This window comes from Nanorana parkeri, unplaced genomic scaffold (assembly GCF_000935625.1).
Source record: "Nanorana parkeri isolate BGI_ZX_2015 unplaced genomic scaffold, ASM93562v1 scaffold737, whole genome shotgun sequence".
Taxonomy (NCBI): Eukaryota; Metazoa; Chordata; class Amphibia; order Anura; family Dicroglossidae; genus Nanorana; species Nanorana parkeri.
Window position 1 is genome coordinate 292,769 of NW_017307005.1, and position 21,712 is coordinate 314,480.

The 21,712-nt window shown below is 43.8% G+C and overlaps 1 protein-coding gene across 1 annotated transcript in view; it reads right to left on the minus strand.

Annotated features, from left to right (window-relative positions):
* Positions 1-21,712, minus strand: part of KIF16B (kinesin family member 16B) — a 264,485-nt gene that overhangs the window by 233,275 nt on the left and 9,498 nt on the right. Inside the window, exons 2-4 of the mRNA XM_018564217.1 lie at positions 8,913-8,982; positions 3,784-3,897; positions 851-967 (exon numbers count right to left, since the gene is read on the minus strand). Coding sequence (XP_018419719.1) covers positions 851-967; positions 3,784-3,897; positions 8,913-8,982 — 301 coding nt within the window. The remainder of the gene's footprint in view (positions 1-850; positions 968-3,783; positions 3,898-8,912; positions 8,983-21,712) is intronic.

The following is a 21,712-nucleotide window of genomic DNA, read 5'->3' on the forward strand; positions in this document are numbered from 1 at the left end:
TTTCAACAGTATTGAATCTGTTCTCCAGGAAGGAAGCTATAGCACTGATTTACATAAAGTAAGCAATGCATTTTCAGTTTAATGTTCAACATTCTGCAGTTACACTATCATATTCTGTCAGTGGCCCATATCTGAACAGTGACTTCAGCTTAACTTTTGTTGAACCGAGTAGGGCAACCCACAGAGTAAATTTCGGACAACTGAGCAGGAGTAGGCCATAATACGAGCAGCGTATGGGCAGCTGTAGGCTGGCGTCTCCTCCTCTGCATTTTTGTTTGATGATTTTTTTACAATCAATGGAAAGGCATCTAAATGCCTCTCAATGGATGCATTAACACATCATGGCACATACAACCACATTATGGTGCGCATCAACACGTGTTGAAGCAAGTTATGATGAGTGTTGACACTCAATACAAAGTACATTGCAATGCACATTGACAAATGCATGACAGTAAAAAAGTGCCAACGTCTTTTATTTCCATAGATTTCAATGGAAAATGCATTAAGGAAAAAAATGTATAGCTATATAAAATGAATTCAGCAGATGTTTTGCAATAAAAGACTGAAATTAGAATAAAAGAGATTGGGAGCAAAAGGAAGACTCCGTAATAAGGGTTAAAGTCAGAGCCAGAACAGTTATTCAGCTCTCCGTTATAAGATCGTTTCCAGCCAATGTAACATGTAAAAGTGTTTCACTGGAAGAAATGGAAAGCTGCAGACTAAAAATATAACAAATCCTGAGTGACAGAGTCCAGTGATGATCTAGTCTTGGGTTACGTGCTGCCTAGTTAAACTGCACAATGAGATTATAATGAAGTGTGTAGAGTTGAGAAAACCATCTCCTTACCGGATTTCCCATCATAGTATATGATTTTCCAGAGCCAGTCTGTCCATAGGCAAAGACACAGGCATTGTACCCTTCAAATGCTGACGTGAGAACGTCTGTGCCGAGATCCTTAAAAACCTGAAGAAAGGATAACGGTAACCAAATAACTGAGCAGAACTTCATCACTGATGATTACTAAGATATTGAAAGCCCTTTATCCTATATAAGCTGTTCTATAGACGGATCATATCTGGACTAAGCCAAAATGATACAGACTGTTATAAAACAAATGATCTTTACCCCTTCCCCATATAAATCAAGATGCATCTATCATATCTCCTCATGCACAAATAGGTAAATTATCACATGTAAAAACCTACTCTACCAAGTTCTGGTGACAAAGGTCTAGGCTAGAATCTATATCATCTACTGAAAGGGAACAGCAGACATTTGAAACTCTACATCTCACCATCAGCATGCACCAACCAAATGCTTAGGCTTTTGTTTACATGGCAAACACTGGCGCAGTATTTCTTTACATAACCAACACCAGAGGAAGCCTGGGGCAGTATTTTCCCCAAGAAAGGTAAGCAGTTCATGATTTTAGTAAACTCTTTCTAGAGAGTCTGTAACCATAGTCTTATAGGTTTTATTTAAAGCTTAACTCTGGAATAAGGAAATATTGTCTAAATACAAGAGGCATATGTATTGTTACACCAAGCATACCAAGATTACAGTATTTCTTCCACATCTGTGCAGTAATCCAGCATGAATCTTTGCCTCTGTGCAGGAGCTTTCTGTAATAGAGACCTGTCGCTGCTGCTCTCTTTACTTGTGCAGGGTATCTGGTCTTGTATCCACCCACTCCTGTTTTCTGCAGGCAGCAGAATAAGGGTTGGGCACATGGCTGCTTACTATCTGCTCTCCTATCGCAGGGAGAAGGTTTAAAGCGATTCTCTAGCTATTTTTAAAAAGGAAACAAGAGGCATTCCCTGCAAAGCAATTAATACTGACCAGTCCCTCTGCATTGAAAAGGTAGTCTTGTTGAAAGATCTTCAGCATCTGGCACGCTTTTGGATGTCAAATCCCTGCTGCACTCTGTGGTTCCTTCCGCTGAGCCAAACATCACTACTGTATGCTGTAATGACACAGGGACTGGCAGAAGGAAACCACAGAGCGCATAGAGAGAGAACCAGCATCCAACATTCCCAGAAGTGGTAATGGAAACTTTTAGAAACATTATTTCTTCTCGGCAGCGGAGTTCTATGGGGCACACATGAGTATTAATTGCTTGATTTGCAGCAAATGCCACTCTCCACCTTTTACAAAATAGTGACAGGGTCACTTTAAATGAAACCCATACAAAGATAAACATGCATGCTGCTTTTGCCGACCACCTTCTGAAAATCCTAGTCTAGCTGTCTCTGCCTTTAGGGCTTGTTCACACCATAAACAGTGCGTTCCAGAGCGGTCAGCTGCTGGAACGCACTGTATCGCATTCCGGCTGGCTTCCTGCATTCAGAAGCGGGAGGGGGCATGGCGGTGCATTGAAGTCACTGGCACCACAGCCATGCATCCTGCCTGCAATGTGATTGCCTGCAACAGAACGTATGACACATCAGTGCCTACGTTCCAATCCAGTGCAATCAGAAAAAATGCTGCATGCACTATTTTTTCAGATCGCACGGGACCGGGACCAATGTGCCACACGTTCTGGTGCGTATGATCGGCGTGGCTGCGGTGTCATTGACTTCAATGCACCACCACGCCCCCTCCCGCCCCTTAAACGCAGGAAGCCAGCCGGAATACGATACAGTGCGTTCCAGCAGCTGATTGCTCTGGAATGCACTGTTTATGGTGTAAACAAGCCCACAGTGACTTTAGTGCTCAGAGTCACTGACCTGGAACAAGCAAGCAGTCAGTGAAGTCAGAACTTCTGATCTATATTTAAGGTCAGGTGACTGAAATTATTAAAACTACTGAATCAGGACAGCCAGGCAGTTTAAAACAATATCCTAATGATCTCTAACACGTCCTTGAAATAGGCTCATTTGTATTCAACATATGGCTTTCAGAAAACCAGATGTGGATTTATATAAATAAACCAATGCCTTAACATTCAGAAATTATATTAGAAGAATTTCCATCCTTACTGAATACCTGTGAATGTACATGTAATTTACCCCCAAAGGAAAGTGCATTACAAATACGACTTATTCATTTTCTACATTTCTTTTCAGACTTTTCTATAATTGTGAGGTCAGAAGCATTTCAAACTCCCTGTAAAAACCCAAGTTACGCCGAACAATAACTGTATTCTCCAAGCAGCTACGAAATGCTGTAAATTTGCTGAATACAAAGCAGCTTCTTCATCCTCCAACACAATCACATTTTTAACAGGTTTAAAATCCCATTCCACACCAGTACCACAGGACAAGAGGAATCCCAGTCAGATTATTATAACCAGTCATACCTTTTGCGCAGCGTTGTCCTCAATTCACATACTCGCCTGCCCAGGGAACCCAGCATTGTCCCACTACTATCTGCTGGTCAAGTGACCCAACTCAGCTCCTGGTCCACCATCTTGCTGCTCCTCAGGCATCAAGAGCTGGCTGCCTCTTTCAGGCTCATACAGCCAGCCTTCCTGAGGATGAACACAGCTCCGCCAACAGTACCCTGTGTCCCTACTGCTGAAGCCTACTGGGATATATGACAGGGATATGCCAGAAAATGGTGGGAGCAGGACACGTTATTCTCGGCTAGGCGAGAATGACAGCAGGGAGCAGGGCCAGAACAAAATATGAAAAAATATATATATATACATTCCATTTCAAATAGAGTGGGTGAGAGTAGAATGTTAGAGTGAAGGTCCGCTTCAGGTAAAAGACAGAGTAAGAAATACATAGAATTTATGGAAAGCGAACAATTATAGGCTACTTCTTGGAAATGCGTACCCATTCTTGAGATATGTAGTTGCCATTTTTTGGGTCTGCTGAGAAGTAGGAAAAGTCGTAGGTAAAGGTTTTGGTCCGTTCTCTCCCAGAGTCCCCGCTTATCCCGTCTGGCAACTGTGCAAAGACAAAATAGGTTTACACCTGGTTAGATAAACGTATTCCTGTTGTTTCAGGTTATAGAACATCCCAAAGCATCTTTCACACTGAGCTACGGTACCTTTCCACAGATTATCAGAATACTAGCCATTTGGGTTGTAAAGATTAGCTCTAAGGATAGAATATTCAAAGCTATATTTTGACTCCTCATCTCAGCATCCAACCATCTCGAGATTCTGATTGCTGTCTTTTCTTTCATGTCTTCTCACTCTTCTAAAGCTCAACTGAATTTTCAGTTGAAATCAGCTAAATAAATTTCACATGCGTCAAAACAAAAGCTGAACAATTTCTTAGTTTGCGTTCTCAAGAAAGTAGACAGCCTGAGTACAAAATCCTCTACCCTGCCAGCATGCTGCAGAGAAGAATCCTTGCCCTCTGTGTGAAAGCAGGAGTCCCTCCGCAAAGGTCCAACACACCCCCTTATCGAGCTGCAGCTCTATCGTTTGGCAAGCTCTAGCCGTGACTCAGCAAAGTGTAGGTAGGACCTCATTGACTAATCCATCATCTGGCAAGGCAAAGATTTTCAATTTAGGTACACATGGGTGTCCTTAGCATAATTGCTGCCTGAGGTACGGGGAGGGGTGGTTGATGAGGTGCTGGAGGCACATGCTAAAGGCACTCTGGGCCGCACCCGGGGGGTGCAATGTCCAGCTCTGGCCAGCACCCTGCCCAGCTCAATTACATCAGTGGTTGAAAGGAGCTTGCCAGTGTCCAGCTCAGCTCCTGGTAACCTGTGACATCACTGGTTGCCAAGAACTGGGCAGGACACTGGCCAGAGCATCCCAGGTTGCCAAGAGCTGGGAGGGTAGATGTGCATGGCCCTTACACATCTCCCTGCCCGGCTTCACCAGCGCTGTCAAAATGACAACAAGCTTAACTTGCAGAAAGGGGAGCAGCAGAGGAATAAAGGAAAGGTGAGCTGCTGGTAAGGGACGCATTAAAACCATTTCTTGCTTTGCTCTGCATGGGTAAATCAGATTTGCTTTAAAACTATGCTTTGACGCAACACTAATGCCCAGTGCCAATATAACCCAAAAAGAGATAAGAAAAAAAAAGGGGGGGGGGGGGGAGTGGGTCAAAAATGTATACTTGCTTTATATCACTCACCCTGACATATATGACTTTTGTCCTGCACTCACTGAACACAACTACTTTAGAGCATGCAGCATATGAGATGCATTTATCAGGCACAAGATAACCAGTGTGTAGTTTCACCTGTGATCAATAATACCCCACCCCTGACAGGCAGAAAAACACAATTTTCTATGAACAGAGGTGAAAGTTCTTGAACTTGCTTAGGATAAGCTCACCTTTAGCGATCTACGGACGTAAGATGACAGTCATCCAATTTTCAGATGGGTGATGATCTCACATCATAATACAAAATTGCTGACTGTTGACTCTTAGGGGGAACAATCGATCGGGCAGGTAGGAAAACCTGTCCCAACTTCCAGTGTTCCCCCTGAGATTGCAGATGCAGGTGCATTGGTAGCACTTTCCATGTCTGCCAACTCCTCCTCCCATCTCCATTTTCTCTACTATGCTACTGTGACTGTTTGAAGTGTTCACAGAGCCCCCCAATGAGAGGCATTGGTTGATATGCAACAAAAAGCCTCTCAGCTCACAAGCCATGTTGAAATAACTCAAACATAATGAATCCAGATCAGACAAATATGCATTGCTCAGCAAAGCACTGCTTTACATTTTTGCCCAATCACTTACAATCATTATGTTTCTGATTGTCTCTCAGCTCAACTTCCCTGAACTTTCTGTCCAGTACAAGATCCCAGAAGACAGTGCAGACTCCAGAAACTGTTCATCTACTAGCTTGGAGAAGGGGCCAGGGAGGAGGGAAGTAGTTGGATTTGTTGTGCGTTTGTGGAGATGCACACAGCTTACTAGCACACACAAGGGTGACTGCATAGCACTCTGCTTGAGAAAGGAGGCACTCTAAAACAGGATAGAGTCAGTGCTCAGGGGACCAGCTGATTCTGCAGGAAACTAATAAAACTTTTAAACATCAAGAAGCAGCATCCATTGTGAATGATTTCATCAGCATTTGGAATTCTTTTGACTTTAATATCACTTCAAAAACGTATACAAGAATATATCCCTACGGGCAGCTGGATGTGAAAAGATGTGCGTCCACCTATATCTGCCCACGGCTGGGCCAATTTATGTGCATTAGACTAAATGCAAAAAGGAACGTTTGCACCAAGGTCCGCTTTTACTGACCTATCCGCATGTAGGGGGGGGGTTGACAGGCAGATGCAGGCACATTTATATCTTGCCACCCACTGTGTATACATGGATCCGTGACTTCTATCTGCATTCTGATCTGACTCAGCAGGGGACAGCGCCCATGTGAAAGGGCCCTAGGCCACAAGCTTCTTTCTGTATATTATCATGAACTTTATAGAAACCAGACCACATTCTTCACAATTTGAAAAGTGGTAATCCTTCTTTTCTGCTTTCTGGTAGATGTTACTGCTTCAGGTCCAAAGATGAAATGGCCAAACAGCCTATCATATAATCAGCGCTAAAATCAATTCACAGCACAGGGCTTGGTCTACAATTACTTCTAACATCCAAGGAAAACAAGGAGAGAAAGGAGCGCAGGTAGACATACCACTGCTGTACTATTCTCCAATTACACTGACTAGTGCTGTTGTAGCTGTCAAAGCATGTCACAATGCACTACATACATAAAATGATTAGAAGAATACAAGCTAGCAGCTGAGAAAGAACTACACTGGAAATAGAACTCCCTGGGTGATGATGACAACAGCAATTAGCTTGGTTTAAAACACTATAATCCGGTAGCTGTTTTACTTTGAATAGTCTAGAACCAGCAGTATTTGACAGCTGGGATGTTTTGCAATGATTCCATCTATGTATGAGGTCACTGTACCCCCATCCTTGTTTGCCATACAAGCTACTGTGACTGCTTGAAGTGCTCATAGAGCCCCCCAACCAGAGGCATTGGTTGATGTGCAACAAAAAGCCTCTCAGCTCACAAGCCATGTTGAAATAACTCAAACATTACACTAAAATCTAGGTTCCCTGGTACACTCTGGTACCAAGAGGTATGGAGAATCAGAGATCTGGAGGTCCTCCACAAATACATTGACAAATCTTCCAAAGATCTCATTACCCAGGGCTAAGGCTATGCATCATAAACTTCTGGGCTATGCCAAGACAGTTTCAGCTGAGGCTCATCATTCACAGACAGAGCGTTTCACATTCTAATAGCGGATTTGGTGGAATTATATCACAAATAGCGTGTTCATGGCACACATGATTGAAGGACACCAAGAGATCAACACCACAGTGAATGCAAAATGTCTAAGGCCCGGTTCACACCTGAGCGTTTTACCGCAACAGGTGAAAACTCACGTTTGTCTATAGGCATGGTTCTCACCTGGCCGTTTTAACGCGCGTACGAAGTACATGAGCTTCTTTGGGGCGTATAAACGCGCGTATCCTGCTGTATCCATTAGCATACAGCCGGATACCCCCTCGGAAACTCGCTTTTGCCGCGCTTTTCTTTTACCGCAAATCGCGGTAAAACCGTGCGGTAAGAAACGCTAAGGTGTGAACCCAGCTTAAGTGTTCCTCCAGCTAATGCCTGCAGATACTGAAGATGAATTTCAAAATACAGTGGTAGCTCTACTCTTCCATGGGAAACAGAGATGATCACCAAACTTGGACTTAAAGTAGAAGTGAAAGAAAACTCCAGGAAATGTTTTTATTAACCCTTGCAGTGGGGCTACCACTGCAAGGGTTAGGTGCTCATTTGTGTCTAGGTGCTAAAATAACTAAGATATACTCACCCGAAGCTCCAAACCAGCCAGCTGTCACGGCGCTCCCTTTAGCCTGTCTCCCCCTCCCTGCAGCATAGGAATGTTCCTTAACGTGGACAGATGTGATGATTTACGGAACCTTAGACCACTGCAGAGGTGCAAGGGAGACATTGGAAGGACCGGCCTAAAAAGAAGCTGGCTCGGAGCGTCAGGTAGCCCCACTGCAAGGGTTAATACAAAATTTTCTGGGGGTTCTTTTTTCTTAGTTCTGAATAGAGTAAGGGAGGGTTATACCTCTGTCAGCTTATTCCTTTAGCATCCGTGTCCCATTGGGCAGATTTGCGTCCTGCCCGATAGCCCCCCCCAAAGAGGAAAACTCCTGGTGGTCAGCAGGATCACCAGAACTAGTGCCCTCATTGGAAGATTTCCCATCTATTCCTATTCTGATGACAAACCCAGGACAAATAGAGCAGTTGAATCTCCTCAAAGAGCACACAGACAGCAATAAAAACCTGACAGGGGTTCCCATCCCTCTCCACTCCATCCAAAACTAAAACAATAGAGTTTTGGCTTCTATTACAATTTAATGGTGTCACTGTTGAGTGAATAACCGATCAAACAAAAGGTTGAATCATGATTTCTGATCTCCTGTGTATGATTAGCACAAGCTAAAGAAAAGTGCTCGTATTCAGGACAACCTGCAAAAACCTATGTAAAACTTGTCTACATAATAATGGACTTAAACCTGCTGCGTAGGAGGTATTTCCCACTTCAAACTCTATAAACTGGAATTTCAAGGTATTTCCAGGAAACACCCTGAAACAAAGCGTAATAGACCAGCAGAGGATGAAAAGCTCTGTGCTGGCAGCATAAGCCTTGACTTGTCCATTATATCTGAACTTAAGACCTTAAATCAATATAATATATATATATATAATTATTTTTTTTGATGGCATACATTTACCATGGCTGGCTGATGCAAGGCAACCTGAACTGCAATATACTTCTGCAGGCCATTATACATGCTCATTAATTCCACCTTGCTGGAGTAGAATTATAATAAAAAAAGGCATACAGGCATATTACAGTATTAAGTTCTCTCTAGATGAAACCCTTGGGTGCCACTAAAAGTGCAGCATTCATCAAAAATAAACATTGGATCGCACTTGCCTTCATATTGGTAATTGTTGTTTTCTTGCCTTCCATTTCAATAATAAATTTAGCCTCCAGATCCTTCTCCCTGAAGAACAAATAAAAGAATGAGTTAAGGCCGAAAGCATCGTTTGTTCTGAAAATGTTTGTGAATATAATCTCGGTGCACATTCATACAAACTATGTTTAATATTCTCATACTGCAGCGTACACACAGAGGTAGCATAACTGTGCAGAAAGGACACATCTGTTACTGGCAATGAGTCCGTCCAGGATTGGAGGCGCAGGCCTATTTAAATGGAAACGCCATCTTTACACACCAGAAAAGAAAAGAAAAATTCACAGATGGTTACCATGTGCTCATATATTTCATTTAAAGCTAAACCCACAGGCAGTTACAAAAGACGGAAATGGATGCAGCTAGGTATTCTTTTATACATTTACCATTTATTTACATGCAAGCAGCGTAAGTAACTGATTTTGGCTTGGTATCAGCAGCAATCCACAGCAGAGCTTAGACTGGGAGAGTGAGAAGCAGTACGAGCTAATCAGTTGTGCTGCAGTTTTCATGTGCTAACAATGGATATGCTGATAGGAGGAGAGAGCAAAGGGGCAGAGAGATGCGCTCATCAGTGTGCAGCAGAGAAAAAAGTCAAGTCTCCTGCTCTGTCAGACAGGCACATGTAGAGTGGTAGAGCTATGTAAATCTCAGGACTGGATTGACAGAATACAAATCCTAAAAAAGTTGCCCTAAGGCCTTGTTCACACCAAATGCAGAGCAGATCCGCTCAGGTTTCTGCACACGCAATGCAGTGGGTTGTGCCGCGTTTTTGATGCGTTTGCATGTGTTCCAGAGCAGGTACAATAGAGCTGGCTGCTGTTTTTTCACCTGCTCTGGACCTGCACGCTGCGATGTGAACTGGAGCAAAAACTACCATTGGAATACATTGGACGCAGTTTTGCTCCGCTCTGCACCTTCTCCGCGCTTGGTGTGAACAAGGCCTTACACTTTGTGAGTTTCGTTTGGCAATCGAACACGAACGTTGTTTTGAACGGTAATCCATCAGTTGATGGGAACCCAACAATTTTAATGACTGTACTCCTGGCCAAATTTCCTCAATCGGTTGTGTTGGAAAACCTTTCTCTCGTTCCGAACGAAAATCGATGATTCAGTGGTGTTATCGCTCAACAAAAATTGTCGCAAGAACACGGCATACGCGCAAAAGATATTTTTTGGGTCGTCTATCAAAAATTGGATGGTTAGTATGGCTAGTGACCAATTTTCGAAATCGATAATAAATTGGAAATGTAAATAATTGGACTGTGCATGATGGGGTATTCGAGCAATAATCTACAAGTGTATGGCCAGCTTTAGACAGATAAAATGGATCCCATACATGTATTTCAACCGTGTGTTTGCCGTTTGCCTGCAGTTCAGCTTTAAAGGCCTCATTTACACGAGAAAAGGCCGGCACGTACAGCTCCGTGCTGCGTGCACGGCCGTATTGGGCAGCTCCTTGGAAGGACAGGTGCTGCATGTGATTAGTACGCTGGCCTACGCTCACCCCAAGTGCACATCCGTGCTGGTGTCCGTACTCGTAAACTGGCAGGATGGACCCTTTCTGCGTCAGAGCCGGGACACCCGTAAAGACCTGCACTTGGGGTGAGCGTAGGGCGGCGTATAGCCACATACTCGCATAGGACAGGGGTTTGCGTACTAATCACACGCAGCACCTGTCCTTCCTGGGAGCTGTCCGATTCAGCCGTGCACAGAGCTGTACGTGCCGACCTTTTCTCATGTGAATGAGGCCTATATGTATACTTTATTTTAATATTAATCCTGCGTTGATTGTCCCCAATCTCCAATATGATGACCTGTATTCACAATCTCTGCATCCTGTGGTGTGTGGATGAAACTAAGGCCCCATTCACACCTGACCGTTTTGTAGCGCGTCCTACGCTCGATGAACGCTCTACAAAACGGTCAAAAAAATAAATAGCACTGTAGTCAATGGCCTCGTTCCCACCTGTCCGTATTTCCGCCCGTCCCGAACGCACTACAAAACGGCCCACGCATGAAAAGGTCCCGAAGCGTTTTTTGCTGCGTATTGGTCCGTTTTCCATTAGTATACTGCCAAGTAGCCTTTGGAATCGCGCGACGGTCGCGCGGTAAAAAAAACGCGCGACAGACGCGCATATTACTATACGCATAGGTGTGAATGGGGCCTAAGGAAACGCATGGGGGGGTTTGGGGGAATGTATCAAAACTGGAGCAGATGCCTATGGCAACCAATCAGCTTCTCTCTGCAGCTTTGAAAATTAAAAGGTAGAAGCTAATTGGTTGCCAGATTTTGTCTGCCCTTCGGGTTTTTATAAAATCCCCTCATAATACATTCTTCTTAAGGTCCCCACACACCTTACGATAATCGTACGATAATTGTGGGAAATCCCGCGATCGTACGATTATCGCAAGGTGTGTGGAAGATGTGCGACCTCTACTACTGTAAGGTCAAAAAAAAGAAGGAATGGACAGATGAGAACAAAAAAAAAATAAAAAAAGAAGATCATATGAAAGAGATAAACCAAACCATTGAACTAATAGAACCCAGTCTAAAGAATAAAGCACGTACATTTAGGAAACACAGAATAATGTCTGTAGGAGCCCTGAGGGCCAAGCAATTATTGCCATGGGGGCACAGTTTGGGCACCGGGGTTTAACCATTAAGGTGCCTCAGGTAGTATGCTTTCCAATCTCTCATAGTTGGGGGTATGAAAAATACATCTTTGAAGTTTTGACTTGCTAAGCCGTAAAGTTTATTTTTCTCGTCCTTTCTATGAAGCTAGAAGAAGATTATGCAATGACAGAATGATTACCCGGCCATTTCAGATCTGGGCCAGATGACCTTACACAATTTCTGTAGAACAAGTGCAAGCTGGAACACAAATACAAATATACACGATGGCCAAATATCCGAAAAGCAGGTCCAGATAATAAGGACGGCCTTTATTTTTTTAGCGGGAGGATTGGAGGAGAATATGGATCGCAATATAGATAAACAATACACTCTGTCAAATGAACGACACTCCAGTGCTCAACAAGAATGTGTGTATGGAAGAAAATGGAATCCAAAAACCAGACAGGCGATGCATCACACCGCAGTTCCAGTTCTGTCTGTGACTTCCTCTCCCTCATCACATGGGCATAAGGGGCAGGGAGCCAATGTAAACAGAAGCACATGCATCACAAATGCACACAAGACACACTGATAGAGAAAACAATGCAGTTATTAAAAAAACCATTTGCAATTAAAGAGATCCTGACGCATAAAACTTAATCTCCTTAACTGGCAGCCTTACTAGACAAATCTCTATGCATATGGAATCTAAACCTACAAATATATGAGTCCGCGTGTCCTCCGGTTCATCTGGAGCTGAAGATATGGGCCCTTGCACTCTGTGTGGAAGCAGTGGTCTCTCTGCAGGAGGTCCAACACACCCTCTGCCGAGTCAGACCTGCGGCTCTACAATCAGCAAATCTCAGGTTTCCTGTAGATTGGACAGCTGAAGCTCCGATTCATAAGGGGGAGGGGTCAGACCTCTGCAGAGAGACCACCACATCCACATGGGGAACAAGGATACTTCTCTTAAGCGAGCCGGAAAGAATTCCTTTCCAAAGAAAAACAAACACAACTTTGCGCACCTTTTTCATGCATCTAGAATGTGTTTAATGTTAACTGGAAGTTTAATTGGGGTTTTAAGCAGAACACCAACCAAAAATAAGATTAAAATAATTAACCATTAAAAAAAAACGGCAGCTTTTGTTCCAATATTTAATTGAAGAGCTCTACCCCAAAGTATTTTATTCTGCCCCCAGATACTCAGTCTGGTGGGCAGCATCATTCAACCCACTTCCTCTGATCCCAGGTCATCCTGGACTCACCCCAAACTGTTATTGGATAATGAAAGAAGCAGTACAATGATGAGCTCATCTCTTGGTCACTCTGCGTTCTCCTCCTATCAGCATGCTTCTTGCTAGCACATGAACTGATTAGCTCCTTGTGCTGCTTCCTCTCACACTCCAGCCCTGCTGTACAGGCACTACAGGAGTCTGATACCAGGTCAGATTCAGATACCTACACTGCTTGCATTTTAAATAAATACATTTTAATCATGTGTTAAGGAGTATAGATCTGCATTCATTTGTGTCCATTATATCTGCCTACAGTCCATCCTTGACATTTGTACTTGCAGGCAATAAACACCAATGATAAAAAGGTATAAAGGAGTGTTAAATAATTTTTTTTTTCTTGCATGACTGCAGTGAAAAAAAGCTTCACTTTGTTTACCAAGCCAAGTGAACAATTTATGTTAACCAACCCCTTAAGAGAAAACTATGGCCCAACCTTTTTTTATGGGTGTCGTTCTCTTTAGGGTCACAGGAAGTCAGAATTTTCTTTCCCCCCTTCCCAATCCTGCTGTAAGGACTTACCTTAAATGATGCTTCTTTATTCGATCATTTTCTTCTTTACTGTCCTTTTCAACTGTCCCTCCAGTGCTGGTGCCGGTCTCTGATCCAGCGCGGACTCCTCTGTCCTCCTCTCCTCTGACGTACCACGGAGTCTGTGCGGGTGCACGCTGCTCCATAGACTTACCTTGTGTCTCTCCTCGTCTCCCGGCCGAACATCTGAAGTGCGCATGCGCCTGCCCCAAGATCCTTTGCGGCCGCTCGAGACACTTCAGTTGTACGGACGGGAGTGTGTGGCGAAGACACAGGGAAGTTTAAACCCTTTTTAAAAGGGCTCATTCACACTGGAATCGACTGGCACATACAACTCCGTGCTGCGTACATGGCCGTATTGGGCAGCTCACGGGAAGGACAGGTGCTGCGTGTGATTAGTACGCAGTCCCCATCCTTCTCTATAGGACTATGCGGCCGTACGCCCCCTTACGCTCACCCACCCTGCACGTCCTTGTGGGTGAGCATACTCGTACGCTGACAGGATGGATCCTGTCTGCGTCCGAGCTAGGAAACACGCACCCATACGGACCTGCAATTGAGGTGAGCGTAGGGGTGCGTACGGCCGCGTAGTCCCAAAGAGAAGGACGGGGGCTGCGTACCAATCACACGCAACACCTGTCCTTTCCGGGAGCTGCCCGATATGGCCGTGCACGCAGCACGGAGTTGTAGGTGCCAGTCGATTCCAGTGTGAATGAGCCCTTTAAAAAGGGTTTAAACTTACCTGTGTCTTCGCCACAGCTGTAGCGAACGTGTCAGACGATTGTCGTGTAAATGAGGCCTAAAGGGTTGTCTTGTTCTTTTTTATGTTTTTGCATACATCTACTGCTTGCCAGCAGTAGATATATGCAAAAGCCGCTGAGTTTAATAACCCTTTAAATGTGAATGTTACATAACATATACTATACATACATTCAATCAGCAATTACTAGTACACAACAAAACCTTGCAATGTTGAATTACAGGCTCGTATAGATTCCAAACCCTGCAAAAGACTTTTCACTCTTGTGAAGTTCTCTTCTAGGACAGACAACATATGAAAACAGCTTTTGTCTGTTTTACCCAGATCTCTGGCCTGCACACAATCAGACACCAGGTAAAGCACCTCTGATGTTTTGGCAGAGATGAGCAGAGTTCATTGATATATTATCAAACTGCAGATCCTGATTAACATGTTTTTAGAGCAACAATCATTTATGTAATACCGTCAGACACTGTTACTAGCAAGCAAGCACAGATCCCAGAGTCAGACAGTAAATAGACTTGTGCTACTTTGTTGTGATTTACTAGAGATAAAAATAGAGGGCGCAAGACTGCTGGAGACCAATCCAAACATTTCCCTTAGGCCGGGTTCACACCTAGGCGGGACAGTTTTTGTGCGTTTGTACACGCGTCAACAGATTGTGGTTATTTATGCATGAAAACACACGTTTTGATTGGCAGCTTCTTTAATTTCATCGCTAGACCAAAACAAGCAGTAAACCCTTGCAGTGCACCATTGAGGTGCATTTTTTGTGCCTACACCTAGCATTAAGGAGCAGTTAAATGCGAAATATGAGGAGTGATTTACACTCATCCTCATAATTAGAAATGATGTGCAACAATTAAACTGTCATACGTCGGCTCTATAGATCAGGAAGTGAGCGAACACATACCGTGTTCATACTCCCTCACTTCACGATCCGCTCCCTGCAGGGAGATGGTCCGTCCTGGCTGCGGCGCTCTCAGTATATAGTGGGCAATAGCATGCTATATACTGAGCTTTGGGTCACGGGAGGACGTTAGTATATGTCCTCCCGTGACCATAAAGAGAACTATGGGATAAAAAGGTTACCCCATAGTTCTCTTGTAATCCTTGCGCAGATGTAACTTCACTGCAAGGGTAGTTTGTTTTGGGGCTTTTTTCACCTGCACATAGGCTATAACTTTTCAACAGATTCTGAAATACACACTAAAGGCCCCTTTCACATGGGCCGTCCGATCGGGTCCACTTGTCAGTTTTTCAGACGGACCTAAACGGATGCCCAATGCTAGTCTATGGGTAGCCAGGTCTAATTGGATGGGCATCCGTTTACATCTGGTCACCCCCAGCTCTAGCCAGGTCCGGAAAAACAAACGGAACAGAGTTCCAATTCGCCGGACCTGAATGTGCCGGATCGGGGGTAATCTAATGTAAGCTGACATGTCCATAGACCAACATGGCGTCTAGCAGTTTTAGTTCTTCCCTCCATTGCAAAATGGAGAAGAACAAAAAAGAAAAACTGGATGGACCCGGCGGTGACATCTGATCCGTACTACTCCGATCAGGAGGGGATCTGTGCATAGTTCCGATCAGGAGGGGATCTGTGCATAGTTCCGATCAGGAGGGGATCTGTGCATAGTTCCGATCAGCAGGGGATCTGTGCATAGTTCCGATCAGGAGGGGATCTGTGCATAGTTCCGATCAGGAGGGGATCTGTGCATAGTTCCGATCAGCAGGGGATCTGTGCATAGTTCCGATCAGGAGGGGATCTGTGCATAGTTCCGATCAGGAGGGGATCTGTGCATAGTTCCCCTGCTGATCATCCCCTGTGAAAAAGGGGCCAAACTTTAAAGAAGAGAACTATTTGGAAACAGAAACAAAAATGTATATCTTTGCTGTTACAAATAGAAAAATGAACTTGGAAGTGACATTCCAGTCACCAACATAAAATATCAACATCAGGAGGCTTAAAATATCTTCTGCAAGGCAAAATATGCAAAGTATCAGCAGCATCATGTATAATGTAAGAGAATGAGTGACAGGTAGGATTGGAAGCAGTCACAGTTGAAGCACGCAGTGTTCACGAGGGAGTTGGTGAACGCTGCAATACAAATCCAGTCCCTAAGAAGAAAACATAAAACAAACTGGTTTCTTTCAATTATAAGGTACAATATTTTGCATCCCGTGCATTTTCCTATGCCGTGTGTTCTCTCATGTCATACAGTATTAATGCAGCCTAATAAAGAGCCAGCTACTTGTGCTTTATAGTTAACATATGTTTCTCCCTCAGCCGTTTTCCCTGTGCACTGTTTGTTTACTAGGAGTTGTCACAATGGGAGGATCTGATACTCCAAAGCTCCTATGTATAGTGAAGCTGTCATTGTGTTTATACCAACTGCTTGATACCTCAGAAAAACTGCTGATCAACACACACGCTTCCACTTCTATGCAAAAGATCAAAACACAAAAGGAAAGGAATTTTCTGGTGTTAAGTGGATCCGCTAATAAAAAAAACACATGCAGGAATGCTTTTTCATAACAAAAGCCAAAGCTATTAATCCTATTTTTCCATAAAACCTATCCTACACTTAAAGCTGAACGCCAGAGAAACAGCTCAATACACAGTGACCACAGTGATATACACTATATTGCCAAAAGTATTGGGACGCCTGCTTTTACACGCACATGAACTTTAATGGCATCCCAGTCTTAGTCCGTAGGGTTCAATATTGAGTTGGCCCACCCTTTGCAGCTAGAACAGCTTCACCTCTTCTGGGAAGGCTGTACACAAGGTTTAGGAGTGTGTCTATGGGAATGTTTTACCATTCTTCCAGAAGCGCATTTGTGAGGTCAGGTGCTGATGTTGGACGACAAGGCCTGGTTCGCAGTCTCAGTTCTAATTCATTCCAAAGGTGTTGTATCGGGTTGAGGTCAGGACTCGGTGCAGGCCAGTCAAGTTCCTCCACCCCAAACTCGCTCATCCATGTCTTTATGGACCTTGCTTTGTGCACTGATGCGCAGTCATGTTGGAACAAACTGTTCCCACAAAGCATGAAATTGTCCAAAATGTCTTGGTATGCTGATGCCGTAAGAGTTCCCTTCACTGGAACTAAGGGGCCAAGCCCAACCCCTGAAAAATAACCCCACACTATAACCCTTCCTCCACCAAACTTTACACAATGCAGTCAGGCAAGTACCGTTCACCTGGCAACCACCAAGCCCAGACACGTCCATCAGATCGCCAGACAGAAGCGTGATTTGTCGCTCCAGCGAACACGTCTCCACTACTCTAGAGTCCAGTGGTGGCGTGCTTTACAGCACTGCATCCGATGCTTTGCATTGCACTTGGTGATGTAAGGCTTGGATGCAGCTGCTCGGCCATGGAATCCCATTCCATGAAGCTCTCTATGCACTGTTGTGCCAACCTGAAGCCCACACGAAGTTTGGAGGTCTGTAGCTATTGACTCTGCAGACAACATGTGCTGACCCCGCTCTGTCATTTTATGTGGCCTACCACTTCGTGGCCGAGTTGCTGTGGTTCCCAGTTGCTTCCACTTTGTTACAAATACCATTAACAGGTGACCATGGAATATTTAGTAGCAAGGAAACTTCCCAGATGGACTTATTGCACATGTGGCTACCACGCTTGAATTCACTGAGCTCCCGAGAGCGACCCATTCTTTCACAAATGTTTGTGGAAGCAGTCTGCATGCCTAGGTGCTTGATTTTATACACCTGTGGCCATGGAGGTGATTAGAACACCTGAATCCAATAATTTGGAGGGGTGTCCCAATACTTTTGGCACTATAGTGTATATACACATGACCTGTTCTACCTGACAAACAATGCATTCGAGTCTTAGATTTACATACCCTACCAAGAAATAGAAGAATGAAGAAGAAAAGCACAAGGGTATTATTGCTGTGACTGGAGAAGAAGCATCTGTACTTTATCAGCTTCAGTGGGGTCCGCATGTGACATAAGGGGTCTAACAGTCCTGTGATGACACCATAAAGAGGACCGATCACTTGCTCTATGCCATCAGATAGGGGCTTCTTAGCGCTAGTTACACGCACATATAAAACACACGTTGGGTGCCCATATGTTCAAAAACGATGCCCTTATCACACGTCACATTTTATCAGAACATTGGAGTGACAGCAAACATTTTAGGGCCATCACTCACTGTGAGCCCTTATGGATGAGCAGCAAATGCCTTTAAAGTGTAGCCTATTGCCACATTTGGGTACTGTAGTTTTTTGCCATTTTAAGGTTTGACATGCTTGGTATCAATTTACCTGACACAACCCATCTTTTATATCTTATAAGACATTGGGTATTAGATTCCATTTGTGTGAACTAAAGTTAATTTTAGTGTATTTTTTCCAAAATATCAATTTGATAAACATTAGCACAAATATTGTGCAACATAAAAAAATTGCAGCTAGCATTTGTTTTTCCATCTACAGGGCCTCTGCTTTACGAAAAAAAAATATAATTGTTTGGGTGTTTTTTGTTAGAACAAATTCATATTTAAACATTTGTATACAAAAATTTAAAAAAAAATGTTCCAGGCGCAAAGTGGTTAAAGTTCCAATTTTTGCTTTCACCTGGATTCAGACCGACATTTACCAAATGGTCACCTGAATCCCAAACATAAAGGAAAATGACTGCCCGTCATACTGCAAGTACTTTATGTGTAGGCCTGGACTTCAGTCTACCAAACACTACAAACAATTGAACACCAAATGTTGTGTACAGAGCAAGATGAAGATATCACAACAGGTAGGGATCACAGACATTTGTTTTATTTTTTCAGATGGGGATCATGGCAAAGGAAACCTGTACCCAGAAAATAAGTAGGCATCCATAATGGACATCTTTACCTCTTTTACTAGTTACTTGGTTGGCTCTGGCTTTGAATCTTTCTAAAGGTCCCCACACACCTTACGATAATCGTACGATAATCGCGGGAAATCCCGCGATCGTACGATTATCGTAAGGTGTGTGGAAGCCGTGCGACCTCTACTACTGTAAGGTCGCACGACTAAAACTTACGGACATGTTCGAAAACCCGCCGAGCATCGTACGATGTTCGGCGGGTTTGTGGCATGTCCGTACGATAACAGCCGTACGGGTCAGTGACAGCAATGCCCATTAGGCATTGCTGTCATCAGAAGGCCGCCCCTGAGGGGGCGTGGCTTGCGATCATCGCAAGTACGATCTGCCTATGCAACATAGGCAGATCGTACGTTTTTTTAAGTACCTTACAACCATCGCAAGACAAAAGTCTTGCGATGGTTGTAAGGTGTGTGTGCCCAGCCTAAGGCTTCATTCACACCTAGGTAACAGCGTTTCAGTGCAGATTACGCATGTTTTTCTGAGCAGATAAATGAAACACGCAAAATAATTGTGACGCGCGTTTCCAAGTGTTTCCTGTTGAGTCTATGGGGACAAATTGCACTGATCTGCCCAACCCCCTCCCCCCCCAAAAAAAAACGTATGTACCTTTTCCAAAGACAGGCATATTTTTATGTGCAAATTGGCGCATATGTGTGAAGCAGGGCCATAGGAATATATGGTATATAAGCAGAGGTGAATCTACAAAAAAATTGCATTCCTGGCGTCCCATCCAGCTCCTGACGTCACTGCAACTAGGGGTGCTCTGGCCAGCATCCCGCCCAGCTCCTGGCAACCAGTGACGTCACTGCAACTAGGGGTGCTCTGGCCAGCATCCCGCCCAGCTCCTGGCACACAGTGACATCACTGCAAATAGGATTTTGCTTTGTCCGGCATCCCGCCCAGCTCCTGGCAACCAGTGACGTCACTGGTTGCCAGGACAGGACGCCGGCCATTGGTAGACAACAAATTCCCTATGCAGGTTTATTTAAACATGTCAGATCAACATCACTGCTCAATAAGGCTGCTGTTAAATCACCTAAACCTTTCATTTTTTATTAGCATTTGGATGCTGGTTAAGTATTTCTGTATTCCTGAACTGCTGTATTTCTTGAAAGCGATCTCATTACCAGAAGCTCAAACAGTCAGCAAAGTGACAAGCAAATCTGAAATGCACAATTAGATTAGAACAAACAGCCATTGTTTTGGATCATAGGACCACAGCAGCTTTCAGCACAGACAAAGCTTCAATTTTCAGATAATTCATTTATTTTGACTCTCAACAGGTCATGTTTACATGAATATTCTCAGGCTGTTGTATGTGGTTATGCAGGGCCATTCCTTACCTAAAATATGTAAAACCCGGATACTGGAGCAAAAATTTAAAGAAAAGGGGCTGCCAATGTGGAAAGCTTCCTGAAAATAACTGCCCATCATGGTGATTCTCTGGCTTGATTTGGGTCAATAACCTGGAACAAACATGTAACAGGTGAACTCAATGCCGGATGAGCATACTTGTTTCTGACTAGAAACTGAGGAATTAATGTAAAACTGAAGCCATTTTTTGGGGATAGGGTAAGGGAGGGTTATAACCCCTGCCAACTTTTTTTGCCACATTGGGGAGATTTCGCTGCACTTCCTGTCCGATGTCCACAACAGGAAGCGAGAGGAAATCCCTGCAAAATTAGCAGCAGGGTCACCAAAACTAGTGTCCTCATTGGAAGATTTCCCATCTATTCCTGTTCTTGTGACAACCCAAAATTTGGGCTTTTCTTTCACTATCAATGGTCACCAGGACAAACAGAGGGTGATTTCTCTTCACTTCCTATGTTGGAGAAGCAACAGGAAATCTCTACAAAAGTGAGAGGAAGTCTCTTCTCAGAACGAACAGGAACAGGGAGAACAGGTGTGCCCAACTCCAGAAAGATTTTCCCTCAATTCTCATTCTGGTGACAAGTGTCAAACCGTGAATGTCCCAATCCATTACTTTAAAAGTGACACTGAAAACTCATGGTACATTTTAAAAATACATTCAAGTGCCTTAACCATTAACAAAATGTATCTTATTTGTGTATCACTCAGATGTAGTTCCTCAAATCATCTCTAAATTCCTGCTGACACTGTCTTCCTTCTGGAGAGTGGCTACTTTTCTACCCCCATGGTCGTGTGTGTGTTGTAGACTAGTCACCACTCCAAGCTCGCTCCCGTGATGGACTACAAAGTGAGCTTGGAGCGGTGGCTACTTTACAACATGCACAGGGACCATGGGGAAGAAGAGTAGCCACCCTCCAGAAGGAAGGACAGTGTCAGCACCAATTCAGAGATGATTTGAGGATCTACAGCTTAAGGATGCAGAAATAAGATACATTATTGTTAATAGTGAAGATACTTTTATGCAATAACTCCTGAGTTTCGTGTCAATGCCTCGTCTCTACATGCCCCCTTTCCTGGGTCCTGTTATCCGGTGGTTCAGTCTAGAGCTGCAGCTAACGATTATTTTCTAAATCGATTAGCCGATTATTAAGTTCGATTAATCGGATAAACAAATAAAATAAATTTTACAAAATGGCTCCAGTGATGGACTACTAGTTTGTATTGAGATTGTAGTCCATCACAGGAGCAAGCTTGGAGCGGTGGAAGTAAAAAAGAAAAAAAAAAAAA